General features: G+C 40.0%; 1 protein-coding gene across 3 annotated transcripts in view; it reads right to left on the bottom strand.

The window, feature by feature from the left end:
• The window catches only part of COP1 (COP1 E3 ubiquitin ligase), a 135,493-nt gene that overhangs the window by 99,586 nt on the left and 21,425 nt on the right, over positions 1-14,482 (bottom strand). For all 3 annotated transcript variants that reach the window (XM_058179173.1, XM_058179174.1, XM_058179175.1), the window contains 4 exons: positions 10,370-10,429; positions 7,271-7,347; positions 3,841-3,895; positions 940-1,054 (listed from right to left, as the gene is read on the bottom strand). In XM_058179173.1, the coding sequence (XP_058035156.1) occupies positions 940-1,054; positions 3,841-3,895; positions 7,271-7,347; positions 10,370-10,429 (307 nt within the window). The remainder of the gene's footprint in view (positions 1-939; positions 1,055-3,840; positions 3,896-7,270; positions 7,348-10,369; positions 10,430-14,482) is intronic.

Below are 14,482 nucleotides of genomic sequence, written 5' to 3' on the forward strand. Positions count from 1 at the left end.
CGGTTCAGCAAGCGGCGCGCTGGATTCGTATTAGTGGTCTGCAGGATTTAAAATTATGAACTTGGTGCTCCTTGAAGTCCAAAAGGTTGAGGACCCCTGGTCCAGTGGTTTGAGGAGGAATGTCCCATGATGTGAGCTACAGAAGAATTGAATTACACTGTAGTGGAAATCTAACCATATGGAAGGGGACTGAGATGTGACATTGGTCTCCAGGATAATACATATATAGGTAGTCCTCGACTTACAACAGTACATTTAGTGACTCTTCAAAGTTACAACAGCAATGAAAAAAGTGACCTGACCATTTTTCACAGTTATGAACTTTGCAGCTTCTGACAAGCAAAGTCAATGGGGAAGCCCTATTCATTTAATAATCAGGTTATTAACTCATCAAATGTAGTAATTCACTTAACAGATGTGGCAAGAAAGGTCATAAAATGGGGTAAAATTCACTTAACAACAGAAATTTTGAGTTCAATTATGACTGTAAGTCGAGTACTACCTGTAACACCTATGAACAAGCACTCCAACATTCAAGAAAAATAAAACCCTGAGATATATACAGAAAAAAATAGAAAGCAAACAGCAAGAAAAAAAGCAACATAGTTCAGGATCCAATCTGGGTCTATCACCGGGACCAGAGGTTTAGTCTTCTGAGCTTTCGGACTTGTGCTGGAACCCATCCTCAGGGAACTTCTCTCTCACCAGGATGTGTCGCTTAGAGATAAGAAACATCATTTTGAAGTAAACAATATTAGGAATATAGGAAAAGGATGAATCATATAATAATATTATGGCTGCAGATGTCTATTATCCTGTCCTGTCCTGTCCTGTCCTGTCTTGTCCTGTCCCAACCATAGCAAATTATGATGCAGAACAAAAGGATGATATTGGGAGGCATGATAAACCACTTTATTCAGAAGCTAATAGGCATTCTACCTGATAGACGAGTCATCCTGGTAGAAAAGTAGCATTGTTCCAAATCTTCAAAATGAGCTGTAAGTCTCTTCCTCCTTGAAGCTAAAGTACTATTATACCATGGCTGTTTCTTAGTCTGAATGAAGGAAAAATAAAAATTATGTTCATAAATCAAACTCAGTCCAACTATTTTGAATATACTCGTCATTTTAAAATTTGTATTTAAGGTATTTCAAATAGATATTTATCTCATTTTTTAAAGTTATGTAATGTACAGGTGAAGGGAGAAGTTCACCAAATTTACAGTTATATATATAACTAAGTTTCAAAAAACAATAACAAAATCAAATGTCACAGTACTAACGGTACTCTCTCTTAAGTTATTCTCACACCAATATGGTTTGGACACTACAAACTAAAAAAAATGCTGAACCTAGATCTTCTGGCAGGTTAAGAAAATAAACATTAGCACCACCCATGTATCTTGTTCCAAAGATTTACAGTCTGTTGTCAGGGGAAATACTCCCATACAACTCAGTACATAAAATATAAAATGGGTGACCAAATGTGATAACCAAGAGGGTTCTCCACTAAACTGGACCTGGGGAAAAGGCCAATCTTAACAACTTTTCTAAAGGCAAGCAGAGTTGAATATATTGTGGGAACGTATTTCAAAGAACTGGAGGAGCCACCAAGAAGGCATGCATTCAGACACAAGTTGTCTATCTTTAAAAGAGAGCTCCTCCTACGATTGCGTGGAGCAGGTGGATGTTCTTGGAAGACGGCAGTTACACAAGTCACCCGTTTCTATGCCATGTAGAGCTTTAAAGAAGGTAACTGGGCCCTTAATTAGTGGTCCATTCATAACACCAGGGAGTCTATTGGGAGTTAAGGCACAACTCTGCAGAGTTGTAGTGCCACATGGGCATAACAAATAGCACCTATAAACTACCTAAACCATTGCATTTTGCCCAAAGGAAGCCTCTGGATGGTTTTCAAAGACAGCCATAGGTATACCATATTGCAAAAGGCCAATTGGGAGAGGAATAAGTTGCAACTGATTAGCAAATCTCCTGATCCAGTAATGGGGACACCCCTGGCCAGAGCTGCCATTGCCCTTCAAGCAGTGATTCCAGAAGGACCCTTAGATAAGTCTGAACTAGGCAATGCCAGAACCCTATTCAAAACCAAAGATAGAAAAACACCGGATTCCTTGGTGAAATGGACAGACTTGTAAATCAAATTTAATGAGTAAATAAATATGTTTCTTTATAAGCAAACCAAAGACAATCTGAGAGGCTGGCAGCCCTTTCCAGAAAGAAGTATCATGTTGGTTCTATTGTTGATGGGAGATTATCTGAAAAGTTTTGCAAAGCAATAGAATTTATACTTATATACTGCTTCACAGTGCTTTTACAGCTCTCTCTAAGCAGTTTACAGAGTCAGCATATTGCCCCCAACAATCTGGGTCCTCATTTTACTGATCTCAGAAGGATGGAAGGCTGAGTCAACTTTGAGCCGGTCAGGATTGAACTCCTGGCTGTGAGCAGAGTTAGCCTGCAATAATGCATTCTAACCACTGCACCACCACAGCTCTTTAACAAAGAAATTTCAGGTATTTGGAACAAATGGACCAAATTTAGGAAACAAGTGAAGGAGGGGTGGTTGCAGGGTGTCAGTCAATATTTTAAATACCAGAAAACTGAATCATGTACATATACTTGCTGTTTATGCACTCCTACCTATATAGCTGTTGACAAAACTGGGTATTTTTTACTCTCAAATTTATTTTGAGGTCAAATACTGTAGAAAAGCAAGTTTTAGGTTATGTTATTGATACAAAACCCTCAATAGTGTAGAATGGTCTTTACTTCACAGACTAATATCAAAAAGCTCCTAGTTTTCCTGAGAGTAAATTACGTTTTTATCTCAATGAAACTTTTTAAACAGTAAATTCAAACAAATTGAGGAACTCCTCCCATATAACAATAATTCAGATGAGGTTTTTTTGCTCCATTTTCAATGCTGACTTAAAAAACATGGCATGGGGGTGGGAGTTCAGGAAGATGATAACAGTTACCCTTAGGGCAGTGATGGCTAACCTTTTTGCCATCACCTGCCAGAGGGGGGGGGGGGGAGTCACATGTGATACCCCCCCTGCTGCTGACACAAGATGGCCTGGTAGGCTAGTTTCTCTCTCTCACCTGGCTCTAGGAGTCTGGGGAGGGCAAAAACAGCCTCTCCCCCCTGCCCCTGAGGTCCTCCGGAGGCTGAAAATGGCCCGTTTGCCAACTTCCGGTGGGACGGGAAGGCCCGTTTTTTGCTGTCCCCAGCCTCCAGGGCCTCTTAGAAGTCTGGGGAGGGCAAAATGGCCTCCCCCTCCCAAGGTCCTCCAGGTGCCAGAAATGGGCCGTTTTCGGACTCCGGAGGACCTCCGGGGGGTGGGTGGGTGAGGAACACCATTTTTGCCTTCCCCAGAATCCTAGAGAGGCTCTGGAGCCAGGTGTGAAAGAAAAACGGGCCTTCCCCACCACCACTCAGAGGCCCTCTGGAGGCAGGAAACAGCTGAAATGGCTAAGCCTGCCACCTGTGGCATGCATGCCATAGGTTCACCATCACGGCCTTAGGGCATGCAGAAACAACTTCTTCAAGAATGAAAATGAGACTGACTGGTCAAGATATGAACAATGAAAAGACAGAAGCTAATACATATCCATCAGGGATTATTTGCATCATAGAGCAACAGAAAAAAAAGTCTACAAATAATTAAGCATGTATATATTGGAAGAGTTTAGCTGCTTTGATTTAATCACTGAAAAATAGAACAAATCTTTCACTGAAAATATTCTGAACATTCCAGATTCAAAAAGGTATCTGCAATATTTATCAGCATATCTGCATATATGAAGATTATTCTCATACCTGGGAACTGCCACTAAATCCAGGTTGGCTATATTCTGTAGAATCAATAATGCTACTGTAAAAAAAAACAAAAAACAGAATATACATGAACAGTTAATAACAATAAAAAAATTGAGTTTTAATTTATTTAATAATATGACTAAGAAAAAAAGTTTTATTGGAAGTTCTAAAGAGGAAAATTTCCTAGTGAGCTGCAATGATGTAATGGTTAGAGTGCAGTACTACAGGCTACTCCTGCTGACTGCCGGATGCCTGCAATTTGGCAGTTCAAATCCCACCAGGCTCAAGGTTGACTCAGCCTTCCAGCCTTCCAAGGTGGGTAAAATGAGAACCCAAATTGTTGGGGGCAATATGCTGATTCTGTAAGAGAGGGCTGGAAAGCACTGTGAAGGGGTATAAAAGTCTAAGTGCTATTGCTATTGCTAGTCTTTTTGGAGATGAGATTGGAATAATAGGTCATCCTTAACTTACAACCATAACTGAGTGCAAAATTTCTGTTGCTAAGCAAGGCAGTTGTTAGGTGAGTTTTTTGCCAGAGTTGTCAAGAAAATCACTGCAGTTGTTAAATGAATCATGTGGTCATTAAGTGAATCTGGCTTCTTCCAATGACTTTGCTTATCAGAAGCTGGCTGGGAAAGTTACAAATGCTGATCACATGACATTAGGACAATGCAACTGTCGTAAACACGATAGTTGTCAAGCGTGCGTATTTTGATCACGTGATCATGGGGACGCTGCAATGGCTGTAGGTGTGAAACCCCGTCATAAGTCGCTTTTTCCGGTGCCACTGTAACTTTGAACAGTAAACTAAATGAATGGTTGCAAATCAAGGAGTACCTGTACAGCAATTCTATACTGAGGTATTAGGGTAGATAATCAAGTTACTATTAAATATGACTGTGAACAATACAACCACCTGTAATTTTGTAGAGGCAAAATTTGGCTGCTGAAGTGAATGGAGTCTTTTTGCTAGTGGAGGTTCTGTTCATCTTACTCCCTGCTACTCACTATCAATCCATTTGCAAATATTACCTTATAACTCATAATATTATCACTTTCTCAGTGTAGGTAAAAACAGTTATCTTTTTAAACAATGTATTTAATAAACATTAAAAACAATACTCCAACAAAGGTAGGCCTGGAAAATGGCTGACTGTTGTGTCTCATCAGCTGCCAGCAGAGCTAACTGCAGAGTCAGACGAGAAGGAGGTGGAGGGAGAGCCTGGGCCAGCTTCAGAGGCTCTGATAAGGAAACAGCATCAGAGGCAGAACCAGGGCCTTATGTCCTCCCCCAGATGGAGAGGCAGCTGTCTTCAGGGCCTGAGCTAAGTGAGGGGGAGGAACAGATGGGGCCCATCCCAGGTACATGTATGCACAGAGAGGAAAAGAGAGGAGAGCAAAGGAAAGCAATAAGCCGGCTGTCAAGGAAAAGCAGATATGGACGCTAGCCAGCCCCTCCCTGGCTGGGAAATAAATAGTAGGGGTTTGGGAGTGACCAGTTGACAGAGGCAGAGGCAACCCATTCGCTTTTAGGATACAGCAAGCAATTCGGATTTCTTGGCCAGATCTTTTGGGACTAATTACATTTTTGTTTATCCACGTGAATAAAAGGTGTTCCTACCCTATTTGAAAAGGGTTTTGTTTTAATCACAAGTAAGCACCTTATCATTACTTGCTAAGGCTGGGTCAGAACACTGAGACAGTATTATTACAAAGCCCTAATTTATTAGTGATCCATTCATAACTCATCCATTCCTTGTTACATCCCGCCTGGACTACTGTAATGCTCTCTACATGGGGCTCCCCTTGAAGTGTGCCCGGAGACTCCAACTGGTCCAGAATGCGGCTGCGCGGGTGATAGAGGGAGCACCTTTTGGCTCCCATGTAACACCCCTCCTGCGTAACCTGCACTGGCTCCCAGTGGTCTTCCGGGTTCACTTTAAGGTACTTGTCATCACCTTTAAAACGCTCCATGGCCGAGGGCCGGGATATTTACGGGACCGCCTACTGCCACCATTAGCCTCTCACCGACCAGTGCGCTCTCACAGAGAGGGACTCCTCCGGATACCGTCAGTTAAACAATGTCGGCTGGCGACCTCTAGGGGGAGGGCTTTCTCTGTGGGGGCCCCTACCCTCTGGAACGAGCTCCCTCTGGGGCTTCGTCAACTCCCCGATCTCAAGTCCTTCCGCCGCGAGCTGAAGACGTTGCTGTTTCGAAGAGCAGGACTAGCCTGAATGTAGTTTTTTAAATTGGGATTTTTAAAAAAGGGGTTTAAATGAGGTTTTAAATTTGTATTCAAAAGTTAGAGCATCAATTGAATTCAACTATCTATTCTTTAGCTGTTTTTTATCTATTATAAGTTTTCTGTTGTTTTTTTGTCTGTGAACCGCCCTGAGTCCTTCGGGAGATGGGCGGTATACAAATATAATAAATAATAATAATAATAATAATAATAACAATAATTAAGTTTTCCTGATCTTGTTGTATAGTCCTACTAATTAAAACTAGTAAAATTGTTGCAGGAGAGGTGGGCATATCTGCCACTTATTTTTTTTTCTATTTTATTTTTATACTTATAGGGCAGTGATGGCTAACTTTTTTGCCATCGCATGCCAAAAGTGGGGGGAGCACAGGGCGGGGAGGTTGCGCGCGTGCCCACACCCATAATTATATGCGAGCCGCCCCCGCGCACGCAACCACCCGTGCTCTCCCCCATTTTTGGCATGTGATGGCATGGTGGGCCCGGCAGGCCCATTTTTTGCTCTCCTCAGGCAACAGAGCCTCTCTAGAAGCCTGGGGAGGACGAAAACAGCCTTCCCCACCTCCCTGGAGGCCCTTTGGAGGCTGGAAACAGCCCGTTTACCAACTTCCGGTCCCACCTTTTAACTGAGTGATCTAATTTTTGAAGAAAACAAATTAAAGATGACATTAAAGTACTCACTCATGCAAAATTTCCTGCCTTGTAGCTTTTGCATATAGAATAGCCTATGGTGAAACATCCCAGACTTTATAGATTTAAAACATCTACAGTGTTATAGATTTATTACCTTTGTATTAAGTAATTTCTATCAATGTTTGCTTCTACATAAACTATTCTTTAAGACAGGTTAATGTGGAGTACAAGGATGGAAAGATGGGAAAAAGATGTAAAGTGGTTTTCACTGTATTTTTTATGGATTCTGTACAAACTTCAAAAATGGTTTGAAATATTACTTTAGACTTGGACTGAGCACAAGCATACCACTTTTCACCATTACAGCCGACCATTTGTCAGGGATCCTCATAAATCATTAAAAGAACATGTAAAGCAAGAGGATCTTTTTTCAGGTTTGCATGCCTGTTTTAATAAACAGCAGAGAGGTGCAGGCATTCATTTTTTAAATCATTTGAAAAATGTATGTACATTTAATTCAACTGAAATTTAGTTACCTGTGTGAAGGAGATGGCGCTTCAAACTGGGGCACAGTGCTATCTTCACTGACTGGTGAATACAAGCCACTCATTTCCTAGAATAAATATAGAGCCACACCACAATAAACAATTTGATATTTATATCCTTTCATTAATTTTAAATTTTTATTGAAGTATTTATTACTTGTCATCAAGTTATTTTTACCCCAGTGACCACACATATAGATTTTCTCCATGATAACTGGCCTTTCAAGTCTTCTAATGGTGTACCACTCACCACAACAATTTAAGCACTCCACCTGGCTATTCTTTTTCCTTCTACCCTTACCAGCTTTAAAGCTTTTTTCCAGATGTCTCTGCATGATGTCTCTAAAATCAAAGCATTATACTCATTTTTATTGCAGTTATTTTTTCCCAAAGGTGCTTTTTCAAGACGCAACTGGACTTTGTTTTTCTCTGAAGATATTACGCTACTCATCCAAGAAACTTCTTCAGCTCTGACAGGATGGTGTGGAATGGAAGGATTTATATTCCTTGCAGGCAGCTGGCCATTGCATTCTTTTAGAGTCACTGAGGCCACTTAGAGGTTTATCTGTGTCCTCAGAGTTACCTGAGTAGTACAAATGGGTGTGGAGCCTTCTTGGGTACAGGATGTTTTCTGCCAGATGTTCCTTCACTGTTGAACAGAGGCGCAGGTTGTTGGGGATGAGTCTATGCTGTCTGTGACCCTGAGAACACAGATAAACCTCCAAGCACCTTTGGGACAACTGTGACCTGGATAACTGAGAATCTCCATAGATATTTAGCTATTTTCTCCTTTTATATTTAACAAAGCAATGTTGAAAATTACTGTGCTTCCTTCAGAATTTACTGAAAAGGAGGCCAGAAAAACTCCCACCTGAGTTGTTTAAAACCAATAAAATAACCAAGTTGGACAGTACCATTTCAAATGCAGAAATGTTAATCCTTGAATATATTTATAATTAATGTTAATGCAAAAATTATACTTAAATGTTATCAGAAAATAAATAGGTTTGCTTAGTTTGCTGAAATTTATAGGGTTAGGGTTAGGCCTAACTGAATGAACACTTAGCACTCTTACACTGGAAGAGTCACAAACTGAATTCACACCAATGACACTATTTTCTCTTATTTGCTGTTCATCTCAGTATATCTTTCAAATAACTCTAAAACAGGGGTGTCAAACTCACGACGCCATGTTGTCATGTGATGTATAGCAGCTTTTTCCCCCTTTGCTAAAATGGGGGTGGGCATAGCTAGCCATGACGCATCCGGCCCGTGGGCCATGAGACAGCCTGTTCTAAAACTATCCAATATACAAGTCCAGATTTCAGCCCAATGGAAGACTATAGATGGAAGAGCTCATTCTGCTATTGTCATCAAACAAGAATTTCTGAATAAAACCTGAATTAGAATTAGTGCTCTTATTTTCATCATTTTTTCCAGAGAAGGTAAAATACTACACAAACTTAGGAAAGCTTAATTAGATAAATTACATCTCTCTCACAGGAAAAAAGTGTTCCTCAGTTAATTTACATGCCTCTTTAATGTGTGCCTATAATTGTAACTTTTTTGTGATGTAATTTTATATGACTGTGTTTTGTATGTAGATATCCATACCACGTGTGCAAGACCGATCACAAAGGTCTTTACAACTAAGACCTTATGACTTTTTGATGTTTCAATCATATGGGGTCATGTAATGTTGATAGAATATCATACCATTGTGGGTGCATAGAGAAGACTGTGGTTGCATAAAGGTACTCCTCAACTTACAACTGTAATGGAGCCTTCCCATCACAGTCCTAAGTTGTGACAGTTGTAATACTGGTCAGTCATGTGATCAACCTGAGCTTACGAACCTTTTTGTGATGGTTGCTAAATGAACCAATGGCTTGCTATGTTTTGTCAAAACCTGAAAGTGCCAGTCTTCAGCAGAAACATTGTAAAACATGGTCACACAACTGTGATACACTGAAAATGGACATAAATGCAGCCATTTTGCTAAGCTCATGAAGTTTAGTCATGTGGCTGCAGAGGTGGGGGAAACCATTGGAACTTTGCATCTGGACTGTAAGTAGTCCAAAGGTGGGTCTGCCATAAATTCAACCAGCCATAAGTCATAACTTTACAAAAGGCATTTATGCTATCATTTTTAAAGCTTTCAGATAATCCACTAGAACTACAAATTGTCCTCAACTAATGATTATTTAATGCAGGGATGTCAGACTCGTGTCATCATGGCAGTGTCACATGACGTATTGGGACTTTTTCCCCCTTCGCTAAACTGGATGTGGGCATGGCCAGTCCGTTACGCATCCAAGCTGTGAGTTTGACAGCCCTGATTTAATGCATTCATTTTACAACCATCGCAGCATCCCCAGTCATATAATCAAAATTCCATCTAGCATGTATTTACAACTGCAGTGTCTCAGGGTCATTTGATTGCCATTTGCAATCTTCCCAGAGGCCTTCCAACAAGCTAGGTCAGTGGGGACAGTTGGATTTGTTTAATGAGATGATTCACTTAACGACCATGATTCATTTAATAACAACAGTAATCAAATATGACATGACTTATTTAGCCAGTGTATCACTTAACAACAGACGTTCAAGTCCCAATTATGGTCATAAGTTTAGAACTATTCCTTAACACATGACCACAGTTGGGACTGGAATTTCAGTTGCTAAGTAATGCAGTTTTAAGCAAATCATAACATGCCAGATTTGATTTTACAACTGTTTTTGCTGCAGTAGTTAAGTGAATCATATGGTTGCTAAGTGAATCACATGGTTGTTAAGTTTCTCCAATTGACTTTGCTTGTCGTAAGCCAGCTGGAAAGGTTGCAAATTATAATGATGTGACTGCAAGATGCTGCCACAATCATAAATATGAGCCAGATGTCAAGCACCCAAATTGCAATTACTTAACTCTGGAGATAAAGCTTTATAATTGACAGCATTATTTGTGGATGTATGGTAAACTCATAAAAAGTTAATTCTCCACCTTTATACTTGCCTTCAAACATGATGCAATCAGTTTGATACACATTAAAATAAAAACCTGCTTGTTGCAATGATTGTGAAGAGCTTTACCTCTACTCGTTTAATATCTTCTTCCAAAACACTCAGCTCCTTCTGGATTTGCTCTAACTGCTGTAGATTAAAAGAAAGATTTTAAAAATATAAGTTATACTGGCAGGACTATCATAAATTACTTGTGACAAAAAAGAGGTTGTGGGCACAATAAATGGTAAAAGAACAAAATGCACTAATATAATTTTAGGTATGCATTCTACCAGTAGCCTGATAGCAGTATCGAAATGAAGAAATATTATCAAAAATTATGTTCCTTAATCCTTAATATTAATAAATAAAATTTGCTTAACAGCCATTAAAAAAAACACAAGTAATATGGCAGTCCTTCGGATTTAAAGAAGACATATTGTTGTTGCAGTTCATCTGTGGACATGGTTCTGCAGTTCACTCTGGAAGCACAGAATCTAGCACACAGCAGTGGAATTTCATTGTCGCAGTAACTATGGGTGTTACTTTATGACACAGCTCATGGTTTTCTATTAGGCTCCACAGCATAGGGCTTACCAGCAGGTTCTGTCAGCAACTGCAGTTTCTAGTTCCTTTGGCTTGATATCAGAATCGCATAGGATTTCTTTCACAGAGTCTTTGTAGCGCTTGTATGGTCGACCTCAAGGTCTCCTCCCAGACTCCAATGTACTGTAGAGCAACTGATGAGATACATCCCTTCCCTCATCCCTAATCTGAGCTCTGATAACCAGGGTTCAATGCTGGTGGACTCTGCACAATCCAAGACTCTCCAAGTTGGATACATGATTTTGTGAATGAATACCAAGGAGTGGAGCGCATGCGTCCAAAATTTCTCTTGTTATTTGCTATGCCTTCAGTACAGAGTCCAGGACTTACATCCATATAGAAGGGAAGGCATAACCACAGCTCAGCTCTGTAGAATTTGTTGATTGCGCACTCTAGTATGCAACCACTTCAGTGCCGTTGTGCAAAGATCCATCACTCAAGATGATGCTTCCCAAGTATTTAAATCTGTTTACATTTGTCAACTGGGTGTTATCAACAGTAAATTTTGGTTCTATGGGCTTGTTATTTGGCATAGGCTAGTGAAGTACTTCAGTCTTGTTCAGGCTAATAATCAGGCTGAAAAGCATAGCAGCTTCCAAGAATTTGTTCAGCATCAACTGTAGATCACTGTCTTTGTGTACCAGGAGTGCAGAGTGATCAGCAAAGAGTGCTTCTTGAATGACGGTGTGGAGGAACTTCATATTATCATCTTTTATTGCTATTGTACATATAAAAATATTTCCTCACCAGCAGCACACAAGTATGGTCAATGGTAATAAACAGATTTTGCCTTTCTTAAAAGTCATTTTTTTAAAAACCAAGTATACTTCAAGTAATAGGAAGTCACTGATAGGAGCAACAACTGGTACTGAGACACCTGAATATTCATTTCTTAGTTTAAGACATTTAGTAAGCTAATTGAACTCAACTGAAATTGTTTGTCTAGCAATACATACAGTATGCTGATACTTTAGAATTAGCAAAGATGATAGTATTAACGTGCCCTAATACCTTTGAAAAAATACAGAGTCAGAACTCTGTAATATAATTTCAATGACTCACAATTGGCATGTTGCCTAGTAAACAAGAAAAAGCACCCTGCTAGCTGCTGATCAGATGAATTATCAAATCAGTGTGATTCCCACTGAAGAGGTTTCATCTAATTCTCCATATCTTTAAATTGTTTCTCAAGAATTTAGATTCTTCATTCTCTATTTTTAAAGTAGAATCTAATATTTATTGTTGTGCTTATAAGAACATAGTATCAGCTGCTGAAACTCAGAGGCAGAAAAATATATGACTATTTATTTAAATATCTGATGAAGTTATATTATAAACTTCATAAATCCCAAAGAAATGCACACTTTTTTATCTGCTTGGATTTAAATATGTATATGATTTTCAAATCTATGATGAAGAATTCTTCATTGCTTTTATCATCTCTCTGTAGTGTCCTATAATTCTTTCAGTAGAGATAAAGTTTATCTCTACTAAAGTTAAACTACTATATAGACTGGTGTGTGTTTGTGTGTTATCCAGTCAAATTCATTAACATGTAACCCAAAGTTGAAACTTAAAAGAACGGCTTGGTAAAGGGAAGAATAGATTAAAGCATTTTGCAGTAATACAAAGATTATTCCCGGTTATATCAGATTAAAGTGGTGAAAAAATAATTTATTTAAACCATAGTTTATGGTTTAATTAATTTTCTTAAAAACAATCTGGGTCTCTAATAACTTGTATTACTGAGTTCCAGGTCAGAGCCTAATAGTCAGGTTCTGAAATACAAATATTGAGACAGACTGAATTGGCAAGCAGAATTGGAAATTATTACTTAATATAAAGCATAATACATGAGGCAAGAATTTATAATCCAGGATTAATTTCTCTGTACTTTAGAATACACAACTGTACATTTAAAACATCTAGCAATATGAAGAGTTTGCTGCTCCATATGTAACACTTTACAACATATATTAGTTGTACAACATATATTAGTAATTGGTATAACTGTTCTTACTTAGAATAGATCTAATGACAGTTTAGTCATGCCTAATTTAAAGTTCATTTATTTCAATGAGAGTTTTCTTAAGTATAGTCAAGTACGGATACAAGTCTAATCATACTTCTTTTGTCTTAACTACTCCTATTGTCCAAAGACGCCAATAAGATTTCTTTAACATTATGTCTGAACCTGAATTCCAGAAACTGCAAACTAAGAAACTGCACATGGCCTATATTTGTGGTTTGTGAGGAAAATAAACAACCAAGGATCCTAGACTGAACATAATTTCAAACAAAATTATACATATTCACTGTATCATCAGGCAACATGCATTACCATACTTGCTTAGATATGATTGTTAAATTGAGCGACTGATTAGCTATTTATAAAAAATAGTAAGATCCTTCATAGATATGTAATACTATACATGTATATTGCCTTACATAGTAAGATGACGTTATTCAGCAGGCATAAAAGCTATTTGCAGAAATGTTGGTAGGAAAATGTAAGCAATGGTAATGTAAGCAAATATAATCACCAATACAAATGCTTGGAAAGGTTTACATAATTATAAAAGCACTATTTGCTTGCCTCTTGTTTGAACTTTTGTTGTTTATTGTTATAAAAATTCCAAGCTGCCCCTCAGTGTATATATTATCAGTTCAAATTATAGTACTGAACTATAAATGTAACAATATCAAGGTGAACACTATGATTAATCCACATTTTATCTTAGAACCACAGCAGGATACCATCGACCATGGTATCCTGCTGCGCCGGTTGGAGGGATTGGGAGTGGGAGGCACCGTTTATCGGTGGTTCTCCTCCTATCTCTCCGATCGGTCGCAGACGGTGTTGACGGGGGGGCAGAGGTCGGCTCCGAGGCGCCTCACTTGTGGGGTGCCGCAGGGGTCGATTCTCTCGCCCCTTTTGTTCAACATCTATATGAAGCCGCTGGGTGAGATCATCAGTGGCTTCGGTGTGAGGTACCAGCTGTACGCTGATGACACCCAGCTGTACTTTTCCACACCGGGCCACCCCAATGAAGCTATTGAAGTGCTGTCCCGGTGTCTGGAAGCCGTACGGGTCTGGATGGGGAGAAACAGGCTCAAGCTCAATCCCTCCAAGACAGAGTGGCTGTGGATGCCGGCATCCCGGTACAGTCAGCTGCAACCGCGGCTGACTGTTGGGGGCGAGTCATTGGCCCCGACGGAGAGGGTGCGTAACTTGGGCGTCCTCCTGGACGAACGGCTGTCCTTTGAAGATCATTTGGCGGCCGTCTCCAGGAGAGCTTTTTACCAGGTTCGCCTGGTACGCCAGTTGCGCCCCTTTCTGGACCGGGATGCCCTATGCACGGTCACTCACGCCCTCGTGACGTCTCGCCTGGATTACTGCAATGCTCTCTACATGGGGCTCCCCTTGAAGGGCATCCGGAGACTGCAGTTAGTCCAGAATGCGGCTGCGCGGGTGATAGAAGGAGCCCCTCGTGGCTCCCGGGTGACACCTATCCTGCGCAGACTGCACTGGCTACCTGTGGCCTTCCGGGTGCGCTTCAAGGTGTTGGTGACCACCTTTAAAGCGCTCCATGGCAT

This window comes from Ahaetulla prasina, chromosome 3, assembly GCF_028640845.1.
Source record: "Ahaetulla prasina isolate Xishuangbanna chromosome 3, ASM2864084v1, whole genome shotgun sequence".
Classification (NCBI taxonomy): domain Eukaryota; kingdom Metazoa; phylum Chordata; class Lepidosauria; order Squamata; family Colubridae; genus Ahaetulla; species Ahaetulla prasina.